This window comes from Prionailurus viverrinus, chromosome D3 (assembly GCF_022837055.1).
Source record: "Prionailurus viverrinus isolate Anna chromosome D3, UM_Priviv_1.0, whole genome shotgun sequence".
Taxonomy (NCBI): domain Eukaryota; kingdom Metazoa; phylum Chordata; class Mammalia; order Carnivora; family Felidae; genus Prionailurus; species Prionailurus viverrinus.
In genome coordinates, this window is record NC_062572.1 from 74,799,149 (window position 1) to 74,822,195 (window position 23,047).

The window sequence follows — 23,047 nt, forward strand, 5'->3', positions numbered from 1 at the left end:
GTCGGCTGTGATAACAAAATACTTTAGCCTGGGTGGCTTAAACAGTAGAAATTTATTTCTCACAGTTCTGCAGTTTGGGGAATCTAAGATCAAGGTTCTAGCTGGATCTAAGATTAAAGGGCTAGCTGATTCTGTTTGTGGTGAAGGCTCTCTTCCTTGCTTGTAGGCAGCTGCTTTCTCACAGTGTCCTTCCATGGCCTTTCCTTGAGCTGTCAGGTGTCTTTTATTAGAAGGACACTAATCCTGTGGTATGTGGGCCCTACCCGTATGACCTCATTTAACCTTAATTACTTCCTTATGGCCCTATATCCAAATATAGCTGCATTTGAGGTTAGGGCTTCAACATGAATTTTTGTTGGGAGGGGTACAGTTCAGTCCATGGCATCATGTAAGAGCCATACAGTATCTGTCTTTTGGTGACTGGCTTATTTCCCTTAACCTAATGTCTTCAAGGTTCATCCATGTTGTATCATATGTCAAAATTTCCTTCCTTTCTTAGACTGAATAATACTTCATTGTATGCACCATGTTTTGTTTACCCATTCATCTGTGATGGATACTTGGGTTGTTTCCACTTTTTGGCTATTGTGAATAATGCTGCTATAAATATGGGTGTATAAATAATCTGTTTTGAGTCTGTACTTTTATTTCTTCTACCTATATAGGCAGAAGGGGATCATAGGGTAATTCTGTGTTTAATTTTTTGAAGAATTGCCATACTGTTTTCCACAGCAGATGCACCATTTTACATTTCTATATCCCATTTCTTATACTCTGTTCATGTAGTTGTGGAGAGCGTGCTTAACTTTGAACCTCTTCACTAATGAGATTCTATTTCTAATATTCTTGTGCTTGTCAACATCTTCCTCTAGACTTGAAGTTTAAATAGTATGTCAGTTATATTGTCTATACTGAAATATATTATTATGTGGTAGCTACCAGGACACAGCAGCTCATTTGAAAAATATAAAAATAATAGGTTGGTAAGAAGACTTGAAAAAAAGTTTTAAAAAATATCCCTTATGGATTCTCTTAAAAGAATCCTGATCATTTTATTTAGTGCTGCTGCCTTCTTTGGTTGCAGGTAAGATCGGTTGATAATTGAGGTGTGGGTGTTTTTTTACATAGCAAGGAATGTGTGACCAATGAGTAAGTGAAAAACTAGTATTCTCTGTGTGAAAACATTTAAAAGTGTTTAGAGAATGCTGTATTTGAAATTCTGGTTCTTGTTCAGCTAATAACTAGCTTTATTTACATACCCGAGAAAGAGCATGTTGGCCTACCTGAGCTCTGAGGACCTTCCATTTCTAAAAATCTGTGATTTTAAATGTATAAATGAAAGCATTGCAAATGTGAACATGTACTGTTCATTTGAAAAGAGCAGGGACTAACTTCATGGTTGTCTCTAAATAACTTATCTCGCAATTGGGTAAGAGGAGGTGTTGAGTTACAATAATGACTTTTCAAAACACATTATTGATTTGAATTTTTGCATTTTATATTGTGGGGAAAATACAAAATAAAACTTTTTCCTCCATGAATTTGCTTGGTTAATCATTCATCTGTTTTATGTCAGAGCTGTACCCTTTCTGGAGGGAAACATCATGGACCTGTTGAAGCCCTGAAACAAATGTTATTTAATCTTCAAGCAGTACAAGAAAGTTTTAATCAGAATAAAACTGTAGATCTGAAAGAAGAAATTAAGCAAGTAAGCACAAACTTGATTTATGAATTGAGATCTGTGAATGTGAATTAAGATCTGTGGAGATATACGATACCTTCCCAGATCTTTTTCAGTTTGACCTCTAGTTTTATGTCAATAAACATGCCACATAACTCACGTTCTAGAGTTGTAATACTGTTATTTTTTGTAAAAATTAACTCAAATTTAATACTGTTACATTTCTGTAGCTGTGTACCCCTGAATAGATTATCCTCTTTTGTTCATGGTTATAAGTACAGCATCTTGTTTAGATATGACAGTGTTACAATTATAGTTATGGAAGGATTGTAGGAATTGTTTTTTAATGCACTGCAACATTATTGGTATAACCCAACTTTTTGTATTTATATTTGAGGAGGCCTGGAAATCCTTTTTAACTTTGGACTTCTCTACATAACCTATGTCTGCTGAAATTTTATTGTTACCATGTGTTTGACTTTTCTTATAGTTAATGTAAAATTTTATTTCAAAACCATTGTGTTTTTATGTATTTCCTAGGAATTTTGAAATCTCTTGGTGCTTTGGACTGCTATTCTATAGGGGTTGAGTTTTCTTCACAATAGTACAGTATTTACATAAAGTTTATATTCTCACAAGTCTGATTGTAAATTCTAATTCTGCCACTTAACTAGCAAGTGCAGTATTTGTACAAATCTCTTAACCTCTTTAGTTTTAGTTTTAGTTTCTTCTTCTGTGAAATGTGGTTGTTGAAAAGATAAATTGAGACAGACTATGTGAAGTACTTATATAGTGCTTGGCTCCTGATAAAAACTTAATAGCTGGTAAATACTTAATAAATATTTTTATTGTCATTGCTTTGTTATTCTTATTCAGTGGAGCTTTATGAAATTCAGTTTAAATTACAAATGAATGGATCAGCTCTTGGAAACTGTCAAGCCTGAATTGTATTTCAATTTTTCTATACATTTTAATGATTATTACAGTAACGTATAGCGTGTAATCTATCCCTTTTTCCCCCTCCTGTTTTAGACATCATTGAGACATAACCTTGTTCATTATAGTCTTAATTTGAAGCCAAGGTTTTATTTTTATTGGACATATAATTTAGAAGCATAGTTGAAAGATGAATAAGTAGTAGTTTTATTTTTAGAATAAAGAAAATAATGCTTTACTGAAAATTATTTGCTAGAATTATTTCCTTGGAAATGCAGACTGTTTTTTAATGTTCTCATTTTTCACATACTAAGTAGCACTTAAGTTTATAGTTACATAATATTTTCAATATTTTGTTATATTTGGTGTTTTTAATAATAGGTTTCAGAAGACAATTTCTCTCAATTACAGTTGAAGGAAAGTATGGTTCCTATTACTAAATCACTTCAAAAGTAAGTATTCTCTACTAATTTCTTAAGATGTTATGGATACAAATCCATTTTAGTCATCTCTTTGAAATCAGAAGATTCCAGGAGAAATTAAGTAGTTCTAAGAATAGATAGACTTGATATTTTTAAAAATACTAATTTTTAATTTATATTCAAGTTAACATATATTACAATGATGATCTCAGGAGTAGAATCCAGTGATTTATCCCCTATATATAACACACAGTGCTCCTCCTAACAATTGTCTTCCCTAATGCCCATCACCCATTTAGCCCATCCCCCCTTCCACAGCGTCTCCAGCAGCTCTCAGTTCTCTATATTTGTCTCTTATGTTTTGTCCCCCTCCTTGTTTTTATATTGTTTTTGCTTCCCTTCCCTTATGTTCATCTGTTTTGTATCTTAAATTCCACATATGAGTGAAGTCATATGATATTTGTCTTTCTCTGACTAATTTTGCTTAGCATAATATACTCTAGTTCCATCCATGTTGTTGCAGATGGCAAGATTTCATTCTTTTTCATTGGTGGGTAATACTTCATTGTATATATATACTACATCTTTATCCATTCATCTGTCGATGGACATTTGGGCTCTTTCCATACTTTGGTTATTGTCGGTAGTGCTACTATAAACATTGGGTTGCCTGTGCCCCTTTGAAACAGCACACCTGTATCCTTTGGATAAATAGCCAGTAGTGCAATTGCTGGGTCGTCAGATAGTTCTCTATTTTAAATTTTTTGAGGAACCTCCATACTGTTTTCCAGAGTGGCTGCACCAGTTTGCATTCTCACCAGCAGTGCAAAAGGGTTCCTCTTTCTTTGCATCCTCGCCAACATCTGTCGTTGCCTGAGTTGTCAATTTTTAGCTATTCTGACGGGTGTGATATGGTATCTCATTGTGGTTTTAATTGGTATTTCCCTGATGATGAGTGATGTTGAGCATTTTTCCATGTCTATTCATGTCTTTTGCTCATTTCTTCACTGGATTATTTGTTTTTTGGGTGTTTGATAAGTTCTTTATAGATTTTGGATACTAACCCTTTATCTGATATGTCATTTGCAAATATCTTCTCCCATTCTGTCAGTTGCCTTTTAGTTTCGCTGATTGTTTCCTTTGCCGTGCAGAAGCTCTTTATCTTGATGAGGTCCCAGTAGTACATTTTTGCTTTTGTTTCCCTTGCCTCCTGAGACATGTTGAGTTAGAAGTTACTGCATCCAAGGTCAAAGAGGTTTTTGTCTGAAGTTACTGCATCCAAGGTCCAAGAGGTTTTTGTCTGCATTCTCGAGGATTTTGATGGCTTCCTGTCTTATGTTTGGGTCTTCCATCCATTTTGAGTTTAGTTTTGTATGATGTAAGTAAGTGGTTCAGGTTCAGTCTTTTGCATGTTGCTGTACAGTTTTCCCAACAGCATTTGCTGAAGAGACTGTCTTTATTCCATCGGATATTCTTTCCTGCTTTGTCAAAGATTAGTTGGCCGTACGTTTGTCAAAGATTAGTTGGCCGTACCCAGAACATTTCTGGGTTCTCTATTCTGTTCCATCGATCTAAGTTCTGTTTTTGGTCAGTACCATACTGTCTTGATGATTACAGCTTTGTAGTACATCTTGAAGTCCAGAATTGTGATGCCTCCAGCTTTGGTTTTCTTTTTCAAGATTGCTTTGTCTATTTGGGGTCTTTTCTGGTTCCAGACAAATTTTAGGATTGTTCTAGCTCTGTGAAGAATGCCGGTGTTATTTTGATAGGGATTGCATTGAATATGTAGATTGCTTTGGGTAGTATCAGTATTTTAACAATATTTGTTCTCCCAATCCATGAGTATGGAATATTTTTCCTTTTACTGTGTATCTTCTTCAATTTCTTTCATAAGCTTTCTATAGTTTTCAGTGTATAGATTTTTCATCTCTTTGGTTAGGTTTATTCCTAGGTATTTTATGGTTTTTGGTGCAATTATATATAAATGGGATTGAGTCCTTGATTTCTCTTTCTGCTGCTTCATTATTGGTATATAGAAATGGAACTGATTTCTGTGCATTGATTTTATATCCTCTGATTTTGCTGAGTTCATCCATTGGTTCTAGCAGTGTTTTGGTGGAATCTTTTGGGTTTTCTGTACAGAATATCATGTCGTCTGCAAAGAGTGAAAATTTGACTTCCTCCTTGCCGATTTGGATGCCTTTTATTTCTTTGTGTTGTCTTGATTGCTGAGGCAAGGACTTCCAATACTAGGTTGAATAACAGTGGCGAGAGTGGACATCCCTGTCGTGTTCCTGACCTTAGGGGGAAAGCTCTGAGTTTTTCTCCATTGAGGATGATATTAGCGATGAGTCTTTTGAATATGGCTTTTATGATCTTGAGGTATGATCTTTCTATCCCTACTTTCTTGAGGATTTTTATCAAGAAAGGATGCTGAATTTTGTCAAATGCTCCCTCTGCATCTATTGAGAGGATCGTGTGGTTCTTGTCCTTCCTTTTATTAATGTGATGTATCACATTGATTGATTTGCAGATATTGAACCAGTTCTGCATCCCAGCTATAAATCCCGCTTGGTCATGATGAATAATTCTTTTAATGTATTGTTGGATCCAGTTGGCTCATATCTTGTTGAGAATTTTTGCATCCTGTACTTGGTATTTTTAAGCTTCATGGAACATACTGTTTAATCCTCAACTTTTCTCTTAAACTTGTGCTGTTTCCTTTAATGTGTTTTTAAGACCTAATGAGATAACCTTAGATGCCTAAATATAATGGATATGAGTGGCTTAGAGAGATTCTCTTTTCATTTGTGTAACAGCAACAATTTGACGTAGTATTGTTATGGATATCATGGAAGAACAACTTGTTTATGAAATGTGTTTTTATGTATTCCCTCTAGAATACATATAATAATGATAAATCTGTCATTATTTGACATCTGTCTACAGAAACCAAAAGTGGGCATAATGTCCTGGATATAAAGATAGGTCTAAATGCCTTGAGTGGGTTAATCCATCTGTTTTCTTAGTTACATTATCTTAAGCAAAAAATGTGGAGATGAATACAAATCTTTCCTATAGTCATGGTATTTGCAGAGGGAATGGTATTTATTTATTTATTTCATAATTGAGTTTTTATTTGTTGTTCCGAGGATCAGTACAGACAATTCAATTTGTACATAATTCTTAACGTACGTACCGAAAACCTAAAAAAACCATGTAGTTGTGGTTCTTTTCTCAAAGTTATTCCAGTGACCTTCCAGCTTAAAATTTGGAGGCAAATTTCCCTTAATAGTATATCAAGTACCGGTATCTTCAAATGTTGATATGCTGTTACATATCACATTAATTCACAATTTAATGTCATATACGCTACTTTTCAATCTTGCACAGCACATTAACAAAGTTACTAGGAAACTGGACTACCACGAGGAATGGTATTTATTTATGGGTTTGGTTGTGTGAATGTTAAGTGCCCTCAGAAGATGGAATACTGAGCTTTAGGAAATGCTAAGATTGAAATTTTTTACTTTAGTAACTCCATTTCACTTGGCTAGAAGTGGGGCTAAACAAATCTTGTCTACCTTTTGTCCTTCAGAATGTGTTTAGAATTCTGTTATCTAAGGAAGTGGTGGAAAAGTGAAACACTAGACATGTAAACTTTTGACTCTAATTGCCATGATATTTATGTGTATGTACGTGTATGCACACACACTTTTTTTTTTTAACTTCCATAGTTTAAAAATATATGCATGTATGATTTTTTTTCCCTGTGACTTTATGATTTATAATTTTCTGGGTAGAAATAATGCCTTACTTTACAGTTTGCCATAGTATTTTGGTATCGTATTCCTATCTGGTAGGAGTCCGTAAATAATGATAATAACATTTTTTGAACACTTAACCAAGTGTCAGTGTTCTTAGTGCTTTTGAGTAATTCGTGTGATCTTTACAACCCTATGAGGTTGTATTATTATTTTCATAATTCAGATCAGGTAATAAAATTCAAGTAATTAACTTGCCCAAGGTTATATAACTAGTAAGAGGTAGCACTGGGTTTCAAATCAGATGGTCTGATTCTACAGCCTATGTTGTTAACACTCCTCTTATTAATGATAGCAGTACATTATCCATTTGGACTGGTGCAGGGCCTCAATTGATTATCTAGTATAAAGACCTCATTCTGCCTTAAAATTTAAAAGAAGATGACTTCAAGCTTTCCATGTTTCTTAAAAGTATTTGTATTGAACTTGTGTCATAGACTTAAATATGTTTTCTAAGTACATAGCCTGGAAGATGTTTTTGTTGGTGAAAATGAACACTGGGCCATAAGTAATTAAATGAACACAAAAATTGATACTGATTGTAGGGGCACTTACCATTAGCTGAAAGTTTTTTTTGGTAGTAGTAACTTTTTTTTCTGGCTTAGACAATCAGTAATCTTGACTAGATATAAAATGCCATTTTCAGAGTAAGATTCATGTTTGCAGATGGCTGTTAGCTGTTGATTCTGTTAGATTAGCTGGGGCAATCTTGATTTGGCTTTTACTTTACATTTCAAAATTATTATCAGTAAAGTACTGATATGAAGTAAGTTTAAACTTTTAAAAGTATGTTAGTACATGTTTTCTTTATTTTTAGTATGTAGATTATTTTAAGGACGATTTGAAATTCTGATTTTTCTGGTTAGGTTTATGGCCATCTTTTCATATTTTAAAATAAATAGACTCAGCTTTTTCAAAAGTTGCAGATTATACCTTGGATGCTTTAATGACCTTTCCTAGGATGAAAATCCTATTATGTCTCTCTGTATCCCTCAAATAAAAGTTCTTGTTTTTAACAGTTTGACTGCTAACCAGTTTTAAAATGTCTTTCATTAGGCTCAGGAAACACTAAGCTCTTAGTATGGGTTCTGTTTACTCTGTTGGACACTCAGTTTTCTTATGTTCTTTCATTAGAAATAATTGCTCTCTAGGAAGATTCATTGGACCAGAAGTATAAAAGACTGAGTAGCCTAAGATGTTATTTTTTTCCAGAGGGATTTTGCTTTGAATAGGAATCTAAATTGTAATTGTTTTGTATCTTTATAATTCTTAGCTTTGTCTTAATGCATTTACATATTAGGAACTTGATAAAAACGTATTAACTGAAACCTCGAAGAGAGAAATTTGCCATCTTTAAGCAAATGAAAAAATTGTAGTTTTTGAACATGGGCCTTTTCTAGAACCTTGTATGTCATGTAAGCCACCAGCTACTCTGTCTAGGCTGGCTGTGAAGAATGAGCGATAATTGTATTGCTCATACACTATAAAGGTGAGCAGTAGGAGACGATTGCAAAATCATCAGTCATCCAAAAATAATTTGTACTGGCTTTAGAGTATATTGCTTTATATATAATTTGGAAATGAATGTGTAAGATTTTATGGTTTTCAGCAAGTTAAAGGCCTTTCTGTGAAGATTTAATGATAGCTAGAAAGTTGTCCTGTTTCTCACTTCTCTTTTCCCCACTGTTTTCTGGTCTTCATTCTATACCAGAGATAGATAGAATTAACCTCTCAGATTTGTAAAACATGATCCTAGAGCAAACATTTTTCTTTATACTAATGTTCTCTGCTAAGATGTAGGGAGTGGTAGGCATTTTGTTTAGTTGTTGCTGGATGCGAGCCTGAATATAGGCCAGTAAACATAATACTTAAGAACAGCCAGTATATTGGGGCGCCTGGGTGGCACAGTCGGTTAAGCGTCCGACTTCAGCCAGGTCACGATCTCGCGGTCCGTGAGTTTGAGCCCCGCGTCAGGCTCTGGGCTGATGGCTCAGAGCCTGGAGCCTGTTTCCGATCTGTGTCTCCCTCTCTCTCTGCCCCTCCCCCGTTCATGCTCTGTCTCTCTCTGTCCCAAAACTAAATAAACGTTGAAAAAAAAAATTAAAAAAAAAAAAAAAAATAAAAAGAACAGCCAGTATAGCAGTACTAATAGAAAACCAGAGGCAAGGTATCAATGAGTAAATTAAAATACAGTTTGATTGCTTTCATAAAATCAGTCTGTTATTAAGTTTCTATGGGCTCATTGATCGATACATTCTCATAATAAGACATGCATCTTTTAAATTTCAGTTTTTTTTTTTTAATTTTTTTTTTTTTTCAACGTTTATTTATTTTTGGGACAGAGAGAGACAGAGCATGAACGGGGGAGGGGCAGAGAGAGAGGGAGACACAGAATCCGAAACAGGCTCCAGGCTCTGAGCCATCAGCCCAGAGCCCGACGCGGGGCTCGAACTCACGGACCGCGAGATCGTGACCTGGCTGAAGTCGGACGCTTAACCGACTGCGCCACCCAGGCGCCCCTTAAATTTCAGTTTTTAAGGTGAATGACTATTCAGTGTTGTAACACAACTGTTAAATTTATATTTTTCCCATTAGCTTGCTTTTTCACTTTTTTAGAGAAGAAACTCGAGTAATTTCCTTATATAATTTTACCCCATGCTTCTCCCTACACATACCTTTGAAATAGCAAATCACTTTGGTGGCCTCTTCTCTAAGTAGATTGATTGATTGATTGTCTTGTTCTAAGCAGGGCAGATAGAGGTTAAATGAAAGGAATGAAAGGAAATGAAAGCTGTTGTGTGTAGCTGAGGTAGGGGGACTAAAGAGTTCACATTACCGCTTAGCTTTTTCATTCATTCCCATCATACCACACCCCTCCCTTCCCTTCCCATCCTTCTTCTTTCTCCCTAATATTGTTTTTTAAAGACATAAAATAGGACCAGGAAGGAAACCAGTTATATTGAGTTATAGGTATGAAAATATTAAAATAATTTCTAATTGCTAATTTCTAAATTTCATATGCTTCTTACTGCATTTAAATAAGACATTTAAAATACAGGTAAGTTAAAATTCATTTAGTAAAATGGCCTTTTGTGTAACTTAAAGCATTAAACCATGATGTGGTCTTTTACTTAACGTTCACATGTTGATCAGCAAACGGAGAAAGGGAATATTGGAAAGCACCAGTGGGTCACCACTGAGACTTCACTGTTTGCTGGATGAACAACAAGGCTCAAAGTTGTCTAATAGTTGGCCAGTTATGTCATATGAACTTTTGGATTGTAGACAGAAGGACTGAGGTTACATGTGTAGTACATGTGTTTAGTAATTAATGTAATTTTGTAACTATTATATAACTATTGTAATTTTGAAGTCGTGACTATAAAAGAAATTTTGAGGTACCTGCAATGACTATAATGTAATAGAAAAGATCTCTGATTTCTCTGGCATATGAGGTCACAGATTTGGGTCTGTTGTTTGCATTCATAATGGAAGGAAATGCTAATTTACAGGTAGCATTTAGTGAAAATAAAGATGAGAATATTTTCCCACATTAAATTTTGTAGATTCCATAAATGCAAGGGATCTGTGGCCCTCAGAGTTGTAAATAGATAAGATTCTAGCCACTTGTCCCTCCCTCCCTCCATCCCTTCCTCTCTTTCTATTCTCCTCCCTCCCTTCCTTCTTCCCTTCCTATTTTACTTTTAGCAGTCACCACACCCAGTGTGGGGCTTGAACTCACAATCCCGAGATCAGGAGTCATAGGTTCCACTGACAGAGCCAGCCAGGTGCTCCTCTTTCTTTTGAATCATAGGTGTTAAATAATAAGCCTGAAAAAAAGGTAGATCTAAGTCCAAAGTATATTCACAGATTATCTTCTGTCTCATAAATATGTGTCTCTAGGAAGAAAATAATTCTTTAGGTAAAGAGATTTTACTATAGGATGTAGAAATGATAGAGTCTAGTTAATTTTACCTCTGATTGCTTAGTAACTTTGGGTGAGTTATTGTCATTTAGTTGATGAAGATACAAATCTCAAAAATCAACTGAAGTTGGCAAAACGGTGGCAAAATCCAGATTCTTAATATATTTGAGTAAAAGTGTCCAAGAAGTAGAGTACAGGGAAATAGATATAATGTAGTAGTAAGTAACAGTACTGGTTTCTTCCATCCCCTTGTCCTGGGTAAAGTGAAAGATGTATTTTATGTAATACATACTTACCGAAACCCGAACCTGTGTTAGAGACTGTAGAACAGGCCATTGTAGTCACCACCTTTCAGCTCACCTTCGAAATAGTAATTTCTGTTAGTAAACAGGTTAGTGCACATCATAATTGCTACATTACTTGCTTTTCTTGGTCCCTTATTAATAAGAGGTCTGAAATATTGTTGATTAACTTATGTTTTCTGAGTGGTCCTTGAGGTTCTGAATGAGTAATACGGAGGACAGACTGGAAGAATATTTTTAGAGGAAAGTTAAGGGCTTCTTTTTTCTTAGTTTGTTTGAGGGATGATTACATTTTGTCCACTGAGACCTGACCTAGAATTTTAGCTTTGTTTTAGAGAAAACAGATTGTTGATATAATACCACGTAATTGTCATTTGTTTCCCCCCATGCTCAATAAAAATGAGTTTTCCTCAACTGTGACTGATATTTCAGTGCTATTTTTAAAATTTTAGCTATCTTAAATGTACATCTTAATGAATATACTTCCTTTCTTAAATAATATACACTGTATTCCAAAAGAAAGGGTGTAATTTCACAGTTATTGTGAAAATTACATGAAGAATGTATCTTGTTAAGTGTGATACAAATAAACCTATTATTAAAGTTCTTGGCAAACTTTCAAAAAAAACCCTCCTTGAATGTCATAAAATATATATTTTTAAAATAAATGTTTATAGAATTTAAATGAATTATTTTAGCCTTCAGTTACTCAGATCTCAAGGTTTTATAAAGAAAAATTCCAAATGTTTGATACTTACTTACAAATCATTTCTCATACTAATTTTGAAGTTAATAAACAATGTAATCACCATTTGTTGCTGTCTGCATTGTCTGCTCAGTCTTTAATATTGGTTTATAATGTGTTTTGTACTTTCCAATGAAGGGCTTTGCACCATTTATCTCGCCTGAGAGACCTGGTTGATGATACCAGTGGGAAACAGTCACCGAAAACATGAAGAGGAAAATAAAACATTCCAACTAATAAATAGTCACCACAGAACAAAAATGTATATTTTTCCTATTCCTTAAACTGACAAAGAAATTATAACTCATACATTATTCTGTGATTGGTTCAAATATTATATGTTTTTTTTAAAAACCAAACTTGAAAGTGTGCATAGATTTTGTGACCTATTCTCATTTTATGCCAAAATGCTAGAATGTGAACTTGAAGGACCCACACTGTGTCCTCCAGTCTGATTTTGGTTTTCAGGCCAGCATATGTCCTATATTCAAAGGTGGATGATTTCCGTTCTTGAAGCTTACATGGATTTAATCTTCTTGAACATCCTCATCATTTTATCATCTGTTTCTGGATTATTAACAAACTCTTCTTGGTTTCTATCCAAAGTCTCTTAAGTAGACTTTTTGATAAAATTAACATCTACTTTTAAGTAGCTTAAAGGAATATCAAAGTTGTTATGGTGTATCTTATCCATATAGAGTATGTTAGTTTTAATTTTCCTAAGTATTTAAGATATGTTGTATTTGCAAATAACATTAATTTAATAACGGGGTGACATACTGCTAAAGGAACGTTGTTTTATGTTGTGAAATCCAAGAGAAAACCTCATTTAATTGATATTTTGATTTTGATTCTGTGTAAGATTATCTTGGTCTTGATAGCTTACAAAGCATTTCAGGGGTGTATATTTGAGAATTTAATATTTTGATACTGATTATTTCCCAGACTTTAGTTTTGGGGTTAGCTTAAACTAATAAAAGCTATGAGATCAGTGACCAATTACTTCATGCAATTTGACAAATAAAATGAATATGGAAAATCCAAAAACAACTCTGTATTATGAAGCTATTTTGTAAGAACTGAACTTTCTTTAAAGCAATCTGTAGTCTAAAGTCTGTAGCTGGAACTGAATTGAGCTCTGTAATTTTGCATTTTCTACCAAGTAAACTTCTAATAAGCAAGAAAGCATCTTTACCAACAACACTAGGAATTAAGTCATAAAAGCATATTTTAAAAGCCTGATGAAATGAAAGAATATCTGTGTGTTTATACAAATAGTACATTTTAACATGTCCAAATTGTAGCATCTTTGTTAGGTAGTTTTACTGTCAGATAGGAATTTCTAAGTACATTGTGTTGAAGAATTTTTTCCCCCAAATTTAAATATAGACCTTTGCTATAGAACTTACACATCAAAGACTATAGAGGGAACGTTGTCATTTTTTTTTTTTTTTTTTGACCAAGGAGTCACCACCATGCAGTTGTTTTTCCCCAGTTTGAGAGTCACTTGCCATTAAGTTTGTTTTGTTTAGTCTGTGGAGGTATTTCTGACATCAACATTCTATTTTCTGATTATGATCTTCTGCTTTAAAACAAATAGTTTGCATACACTCAAACAAGGCATTACTTTGATGATGAAAGTACAATGGATGTTAAAAATGCGGATTTTAAGTAGGTGAACATGAAGCCAATTTGGGTTGATTATGTTCCAGTTTAGCTAAATCTTCTGTTAGACAAATTCCAATGGAGGCAGAAGAGATGAATATATCATCAGGTAATAAACTTCTAATCGCATATATGTTGATCAGACCTAGTATTTAGTATTTGCCTATAAAGCATTTCCAAAGAGATTCTGCTATAATGACTGAATCGCACTGATTTGATTAGTGCTGCCATTTGCAAGAAAATAGCTTCAATGCTAAGTAAAATAAGCCTTCTAAATTTTTATAACTAATATTTTAAGAAACGGTTGATTCTACTTGATTATACTTACGAAAGGAGTATTTTTCCTTTGTGTTAAATATGGAAGCTTAGTCATTTTAACCTAAAATACAAATTAACTTTACTAAAGTGATTCCAATTAAAAAAAAAAATGTATAGGAGAGTCAACTAAGAAAAATCTAAATGATAAATGTTCATGAAATTCGCTACAGAATTGATTAAATTACATGTTAAACGTTTCAGTACTTTTTGAGTTTTCCAGGAGTGAGAGGAAGGCAACAGTATTAAGACTGCTGAATTGGAAATTTAAAGAAGATAATGAGCACAATTATAGGTTTTAAAAGTTGCAGTGTGAATATAAATTTTTATCAACCCCTTTCTTTTAGGTGTATTTAAAAGTGTTAGGTAGAAAAAGAATTTTAATAAGACATTTCAGATTTTTAGTTGAGTATGAAAAAAATTGAACCTAATTCCAAAATTTTTTTGAGATCAAGGGATAAAAGTGCAATGAGTATGTGAAGACTCAAAACTCAACTGTATTTTCTTTAATACCAGTAGGAGCTTTACTTTCACTGTTCTCTGTGTTAGCACATTTCTGTGTCCTAGAGATTTCTGACCAAATTGAGGAACACTGTCTTGGGTTTGTTTGGATTATATGTCTTTCTATGTTATTTCTTGTTGAAATTTATAAATGTGGATTTTTTTTTTTTTTGTATCTAAAGTTTAAGCTAACATCTTGTTAACTTATATATAGTTATACCAAAATGTTTTTTGAAGGTAAATCATGACAAGATTCTCCCTTGCCCCATGTTTTGAATACATGGAATCACTCATAGGTTTGAATTTTTGTTTTATCTTTCCTTTTCCAACGTGTACTGTGTGTCTCAAAACCTATTTGGTGGAAGTGCTATGAAGAAGTAAACTTGCCAAAATGATGCTAGTACTGTGAAAAGAGACAAAAGAAGCAAAACGCCAATAAAATTGATGATTCGTGAACAATTGAAGTTTCTTGAAATGTGAAAGAGTGTGTATCATTCTGTTCCATGTACCAATTGGATGTTTTATACATGGTTATATATTGTGTTAGTTTGTAGTGCCGATCATACAATGATTGGTGCAAACCTGGTTCTGAATATGTGAACGAACACATATTCAGGTTATATTGTTAGATTTTTTTCCCATGACATTTGAAATTATTCCTTTTCTGTTTCCCTATTTTCTTTCTTTATATTCATCTGTGGCTAAGATTGTTTTCCTTTTTTGAACAAAAATACCTTAGCTTTTTGCCCTCCCAGTTTGTTTTAGACCAGATTTCTATAACCACTTTTCTCACAATGTAGCAACTTTTCTAACAATGTAACAAGTGTATCTGTCCATTCTTCATTATCTTAACTAAGAGGAGTCTATTTGTCTAATACCTATTTATTTTTTTAATGTTTATTAATTTTTTGAGAGAGGGAGAGCACAAGCGGGGTAAGGGGCAGAAAGGGAGAGGCCAAATCTGAAGCAAACTCCAGGCTCTGAGCTGTCAGCCCAGAGCCTGATGCAGGGCGCGAATGCCTGAACCAGGAGATCATGACCTGAGTCAAAGTTGGATACTTAATCGGATTGAGCCACCCAGGCACCCCTGCCTAATACCTATTTCAACCTTTAACATTCCTTCCCTCACTTTCAGCCCTTACATTGAAGAGTGGCTGACCCGTCTGCAAGACACTGTTGTAACACTAACACTATAACATTACTAATCTACTTCAGAAATTTGCTGTAAATTGCCTTACTCATTCTCCCAACTTTCTATATATATTCTCACCTTTGTGGATGTTATTTCCCATACTTGAGATACTTAGTTTTCTTTCATTCTGGTTATGTAAAGCTTACTCCAGAATTTCTTTAAAGCTCTAATTGAATGTTGTATTTTCTTTTCCAAATATTCTAACGTTCTTTCAAACTGGTTAGGTTGGCTTTCCTTTTTCCTCTCCCATCATTCATTTAGCTATTATATTTCTTGCCTTTGTTATGAATAATGTCTCTCTACCACATTGTGTCCCTAGGGGAGAGAATGTCTCAAGAGTTAGAGGATTGATTTTTATCTCCTTGATAAGATAGTACCTCTTAACATTACATTGTATAACCAGGAACGTGTAAACTTAAAGTCGTGATTGATAATTTTAAGCGTAGTTCTCCCTATAAGAGTGTAGGCTCAAGAAAGGACAGATCATACTGTTTTATGTGATGTTCTGCAAATCCTTAAAATGAAGTAAATTAAGCCTATTTTTAGATGTTGCTGGTGCTCTTTATCAAATAGGATCAACATTTGTGTACTTTGGATGGTGTCTGTAAGCCTTCTAACCTCTTGAGCTCTCAAAGCTAAGATTTTTTAGTTTTTATATATTTTGTATTTCATCATATATACAAATTATTTTACAGATCTAGGGCTATGTCTAGGAAAGCTTTCGGCAGCTGGTTTTCATTGTGTTCTTTTGAGCTTGGCTTGATGGGAAACTAGCATTCTGGGTCCAATCTAGAAACAGGAATGACATAGTGATTATAACAAGAGAAATTTAACATGAAAACGTTTTAAACTGTGACAAAAGAAATATGAGAATTCTATATGGTACCCCAGAACTGAGGGGGAGTACCCAAGGAAAAGGTACCCTTGGGTACCTATTGGAAGTAAGGGGCTTAAGATTTGGATTCAGATCTCACTGAAGAAGGGGTAGCTGTAGCCTACTGGATGGCAGAGAAGTTTACTGGTTTGGCCAGCCCAGAGTTGGTCTTCAGTCACTAGGCAAATAGGAAGTCACCCTCCAAGGTTCAGGAAGGCTGTAGCTAGTTACTGGGTGTGTAGGCACACAGAGGCAGGAAGGGGTCTCAGTGTTGGCAGGACACCTGAAACATGAAGTGTTTGTGTTGGGAGGGTTGCAGGAAGGTGGTTACCAGCCTGGTCCAGATCTGTGAGTGCCAAGAAGACCCATAACATTCTGGGGTTGTGACTGGGAAGAGATCAGAGGTCTTCATACCCACCTGGTTTGCTGATGGTGCAGCTGCCGGAAAGCAGTGGGAGAGCCCCTTCAGGGTGAATTTGGAACTGACAGACTGTAAATTGATAGATTTCGAAAGGTTTTGGTGGGAGAGAACACATATGGAAAATACAAAATGCCTCACCTATCTTTGCCCTCTGTTTTGCAACATCTTATATAGCCTATTCAAACCAAGAACTAGGCATAAAGGTAAGGTAGCAAGAATGTCAGGTCATTTAGAAAACAGGTAAAATGGGAGAACATGGGCCAGTGTTTTAAAAATCTAACGATCGGTGCCTGGGTGGCTCAGTTGGTAAAGTGTCCAACTTTGGCTCAGGTCATGATCTCATGGTTCGTGAGTTCCAGCCCTGCGTGGGGTTGTGTGCTGACAGCTCAGAGCCTGGAGCCTGCTTCGGATTCTGTGTCTTCCTCTTTCTCTGCCCCTCCCCTGCTCATGCTCTGTCTCTAAAAATGAATAAAATGTAAAATACCTAAATAAATAATGAATTTGGAAACTTAATAAAATAGTTCTGAACTAGAGATCTGGGACTATGTAAGTATTATGGAATTAAATGAATTATCCTCTTAATCAGAATATCAGACAGGAATACAGTATATTGCTTTCATTATTTTTCATCAAGGTAGCCACATAGCTTTAAATGAATGTTTCGGGAAATGAAGTTTCCTGAAATTGGAATGCTTTGTTTTATAGTATATTTTTGCTTTAATTAAACAACTTTTTGCTTTTCTGTGTCTTCCCCGTATTGCTCTTAATTTTTCCCCTCAAGATCATCTCACATGCGTATTCAGTCTTCCAAGTATTGAAATCAACAAGAGTAATGCTCTTTCCATCTGTCAGGCTAAGTATATCTAGTTTCTAAAGTATTTCTTTAGACAAAGTTTTCATTATTGTCTCACTTTGTGGATGTTCCCTAGCTTTCAATATTTTGTTGTTTAAGAGCCTGGCTTTATTTTACAAATGATCCAGGGCCCTACTTAATAGCAAAACTAGAGTATATCCTTTATTTATTTTTTTTTAATTGAGTTATAACTAAAAGTTTGATGTGTACAGCATGATGATTCGATATTTATGTATGTTGTGAAATGTTCACAATAAGTCTAGTTAACATCCTTCCACTTTTTAAAAAAATTTTAATTCTAGTATAGTTAATATGCAGTGTTACATTCGTTTCAGGTGTTCAATATAGTAATTCAATTCCATCATCCAGTGATCATCATCAGTGCACTCCTTAATCCCCATCACCTATTTCATCCATCCCCACCCACCCACCTTCCCTCTGGTAACCATCAGTTCTCTGTAGTTAAGAGTCTGTTTCTTGGTTTGTCTCTTTTTTTCACGTTGTTCTTCTTATTGCTACCTGTAGCTAGTTTTTTTTTCTTTGCTGAGGTATATAACTGATAAAATTGTAAGATATTTAGAATGTGAATTGTGATGATTTGATATACATTATGAAGAGTGCCCCCATCTAGTTATTGCACCCACCATCTCATATATCTCTCTTTTTTTTCTTTTTGGTGAATTATTTTTTTCCAATGTGGCACCAATATGCAACGTGTAAAGAGTAGAATGGAACCCTACATTCGATTCTTTATTACTCCATCCGGCTAGCATGCATTTGGCTCCTGGCTCTGTGCTAGATGTGTTTGGAGGTGGATGGAGGAGAGGGGAGTGCAGGGGTGGGAGAGGCGATGAATACGAAGGCATGACTGTCATGAGGAACTCATGGTGGAAAGATGTAAACAGACACGATTACACTACAACCGGTAAGGGTTGTTTCAGAGGACTGAACAGCTGCTGTAAAGGCACAGGAGGTGGAACACCTAAGTGGTCTGGGGAGATCAGGAATTCTTTCACTCAGGAGGGAAAGCTGATCTGGAAAAATGAAGTTTGCCATCAGAGAAATTGGGTGGAAGGCATTTCAGACATGGGTGTAATGTGCAAAGACTTGAGTGCTAAAATGGTCTGCTACAGGATTCATTGACTCAGAAGGGAATGTTGTATGTTTTAGTGGGAGACACTTGTGCTTTAGTATCAGGCTTCTGATTCTGCCGTTTATTAGCTATTTGTTGTGAACAAGGTACTTGACCTTGCCCTTTTCTTTTGTTTTCCTTCCCATTTGTAACAGCTACTTTATAGCTTTGAGCATTAAATGGTGTAAGTTATGCCTGGCATATATGACATGGTGAATACTAGCTACTTATGTGGCAATGCATCCCGTTGAGGGAGGCACTAGGAATAAGACGCAAGGCTGCTTCTGTCCTCATGCCTCCCGTTCTAGTCTCCATACTATTCTAAGACTTGTCCTTTAAAAACATGTCTGAGATGTACCTCTTCCCAGAATTCCCAGTGGCTTCCCATCTCAAAAGTAAATGTGAAGTTTCGACTATAGCCTAAGAAGTCCTGTGTGGTGTGCCAACACCTCTTCCCTCAGCCCCCCAAACCGGAACATTTCCTATCACTGGATTTGCTCTCTGATTCAGTCACAATGGTCTTGTTCTCAGGTAACTACAAATATGCTTCTGTCTCCAGGCTGTTGCACTGTATCCTACATCTGTGCGGTCTTTCCTCAAATACTCCATGATTCTCTCCCTCAGGTGTCTGCTGAAATATTTTATCACAGAGGCCTACCCTAACCCCCGCCACTCCCTCTGCCTTTATTTATTTATTTATTTATTTATTTATTTATTTATTTATTTTGCATCTTTACTCCTTTTTTTTCTTAAAGTTGAGGGCAGAGACTTTGTTTTAATTCACTCTTTTCTTCCCAACAACCAGAATTGTGCCTAAGATTAAAGTGATACATAAATATTGTTCTGTGAATGAATGAGGCTGAGAAAGTGGCTTGGGGTCCCATCTAAGACCCTTGGAATACTCAGCTAAGAATTTTTTCCAGATACTAAAACCAAATATTTTCCTTCTTTCCAGTAGTTAGTCCATATGACCTGATACCATCTTAGCGATTTTTTAAATTTTTTATTTATTTTTAATTTTTTTCCAATATATGAAATTTATTGTCAAATTGGTTTCCATACAACACCCAGTGCTCATCCCAAAAGGTGCCCTCCTCAATACCCATCACCCACCCTCCCCTCCCTCCCGCCCCCCATCAACCCTCAGTTTGTTCTCAGTTTTTAAGAGTCTCTTATGTTTTGGCTCTCTCCCAGTCTAACCTCTTTTTTTTTTTTCCCTTCCCCTCCCCCATGGCTTTCTGTTAAGTTTCTCAGGATCCACATAAGAGTGAAAACATATGGTATCTGTCTTTCTCTGTATGGCTTATTTCACTTAGCATAACACTCCAGTTTTTAGTTGTTTTCTTTAAACATTTTTTAAAAAGTTTATCTTAGAGCTCAAGCTCTAAGGGGAGGGGCAGAGAGAGGGAGAGAGAGAGAGCTCAAACTAACCGTGAAATCATGGCCTAAGGCAAAACCAAGAGCCCAACCCTTAATGGACTGAGCCACCCAGGAGCCCCTAACTTGTTCAGAGGTATACAACTACTTTTACTGAGGCTCCTATGATATTTTAGTGTAAAATAAGTTCTCAGAATATAGGTTTTATTTTTTTTATAATAATGCTTAGAGGGCTATTGATTTATTTGTATTAGGTTGCAATAGTAGATGCTGTTTGATTTACTGAATAATTGGGTTTTTGGATGAGAGTGTAAGACAACAACAGAAATGAGCACAAAGAAGTCTCTTGGAAGGGGATTCAGAAGCTCTGATGACCATTATTGTGCATAACTTGGCTCATCCATGGTTAAAAGGAACATGATCATGCCCCTGACAAACTAATAATTTAGCACCCCTTCAAATAATTTAAATTTTGAAAAATTTGGGAGGGACTTAGGGGAAATATGAACAATTTTATTCATAGACAGAGTTACTGGGGGTATAACTCAGTGGTAGAGCATTTGCATAAACAGAGTTACTTATTTCATCGTTGCAAATTAAAGCATAATTGATATGCTATTAAAAAGGAGCGAAGAGTAGCAACTGTTTCCCAAATTTCTGCTGTAGTTCTTGGTTGTGTGTGTGTGAGCATGTAGTTTTGAGTCAGATTTCTTAGGACAGTTTAAAATTTAAAGGCCATAAACCCACCCTCCCCTACTTTGTTAGCTGTGGTGCCTTGGGCAAGTTGCAGCTTTAAATGAGGTAAAACTTGTAAAATGCTTACTTATTAGCACAGTGCCTCACACATAGTAGGTGCCCAGTGTTAGAAGCTATTGGTAAATACAATTTTTTCAGAATTTCAGCTGATCATAATGGTTGTCATGTAGCTGCCTGTGTGTGGATATTTTGTAGAAATAGATATGGGTCCGTGTTAGTAAGGACTGCTTAAAAATTTTCTCCCACTAGAGGGCACTGTCTTCTTTGGCAATAACAAGATTAAGAAACTGGCCTACTGCCCCAATCTGGTTTTGAGCTCCAACCCGTGGCTCAAAGTTCTCCATTTATAACTCTTAAAGATTGTGCTAGAATATGTTAAGAAATGATCTTTCTTATCTTCCCTTTCCTTCCCACTTAAAGATACGTGATTGATTGATTGATTGATTGATTTTTGAGGCAGGAGAAACATCTTTCTCCATTCTGTAGACTGGATATATTCTTTAGACTTAAGACATTATGATTCTGGGGAGCCTGGGTGGCTCAGTCGGTTGGGTGGCCTCTTATCCTTGATTTCAGGTCAGGTCATGATCTCATAGTTTGTGAGTTTGAGACCCACATCAGTGCAAAGCTTGCTTGGAATTCATTCTCTCTCTCTTTCTTCCTCTCTCTCATGCATGCATGTATGTGCTCTCTCAAAATAAATGAACTTAAAAAAAGATATTATGATTCAGACCCTGACTCCTCTCTGCAGCATACTTCAGTCCCAGGATTCTTGTTAGACCGCTAATAGACTTGCATTGTACGAGGTCTCTCCCTTGTCACCCTCCTCCAAATTGCATAATGGAGGAGTATTTGGGCCTTGGCACATGCTTATGTCATTGTAAAGGGTTGGCTCTTGAAAGAAAAAATTGACTTTGGGTCTTGAAGACACAGGCTTGACATCATGAACTGGGAGTAGAGGTTCAAGGGAAGTACCCTGGTTACTTATCATCCTTGAAGCCTCTTCCTTATACATATGGTTAAAGCAAACTTAGCTAGTAGACTAAACCAGTGGCCATAGCTTCCCCAACATCTCTTCATTTCAAGTCAGGGAGAAAAGAGAAGAGGTGAAGTGGTGAAGGAGAACAAAGGTGGAAAAGGGGCAACAAAAGGTGAAGTACAAAGTTTGAAAACCTCACTATTTAGAATTAACACCCTGCTTAGGTTAATCTTTTCATGGATTAGTAGAAGTTTCTGATTCCTACCTTGTAACTATGCCTACAGAGTAACTTTGCGAAGGATGATATAACATCCATATCCTAGTCTGTATGTGACTTATCGTTTTCTCCCTTGGTTCAATCTGTATGCAGTGGTATGTCAATGTGAGGGGCCCAGGGACTATGTCAGGCCTCCACTTAGTGATGGCCACAAAAGGGAGTCCCCAAACATGAAAATGTGAGCAAGGTATAGAGATAAGGGACTAGGAGGAGAGTGGACAATCTGCCAGGATGACTGGGTTGCTAAGAATTCTCTAAGGCCCAGTGGGAATAGCCGGGGTGGGGCTGGTGAGGAGGGCTCCCCTTTGAGTTATCTTCGTATAGTCCTGAGTTGTAAAATCCTCTTAGGAGCTGGAGCACCCGTAGCTCAGTTTTAGGTTCTAGAAATATCTAGATCTCATAGCATATTTTTTCATAGCATTCTCTCTGACCCATAGTCTCAGATTCAAATGAAAAACCCCTGCATAGCAGGGGTTTCTCTGACCTCACTTGTCAAGAATCTCCCAAACCAGGGCTTTGGTTCAATAATTTGAACAATGTCTCATCCAAGGACTACACATTCTGACATCAAATGAAAAGGGCAAAGTAGGAATACTTTTAATATTGACAGAGTTGAGATAATGGCTAAAATCAGAGACAACTGAGGAGTTTCCTGAAAGCTGGCCAGTTGTTCAACACTGGTTCTGTAAGAACTAGCTTATACACAATCTAGTAGAAATAATCATCCTTCTAACGAAGCAGGATCTACCCTTCCTGGAGGAGTAACTAATAAATGGTGATTAACTGATTCTTAACACATACCTTTCTAATGATGGGGAGAATTTATATCTGTGTTCTAGACTATGACTCACAGGTCAAATGTAGTGTGCT

At 35.8% G+C, this 23,047-nt stretch overlaps 1 protein-coding gene across 5 annotated transcripts in view; it reads left to right on the plus strand.

Annotated features, from left to right (window-relative positions):
• The window catches only part of CD3H18orf54 (chromosome D3 C18orf54 homolog), a 50,279-nt gene that overhangs the window by 13,598 nt on the left and 13,634 nt on the right, over window positions 1-23,047 (plus strand). For 4 of the 5 annotated variants that reach the window (XM_047826712.1, XM_047826715.1, XM_047826713.1 and 1 more), the window contains 2 exons: window positions 1,577-1,708; window positions 2,999-3,069. In XM_047826712.1, coding sequence (XP_047682668.1) covers window positions 1,577-1,708; window positions 2,999-3,069 — 203 coding nt within the window. Of the gene's footprint in view, window positions 1-1,576; window positions 1,709-2,998; window positions 3,070-11,973; window positions 14,563-23,047 lie in introns of those variants that run through there. The other variant, XM_047826716.1, reaches the window with a different exon arrangement.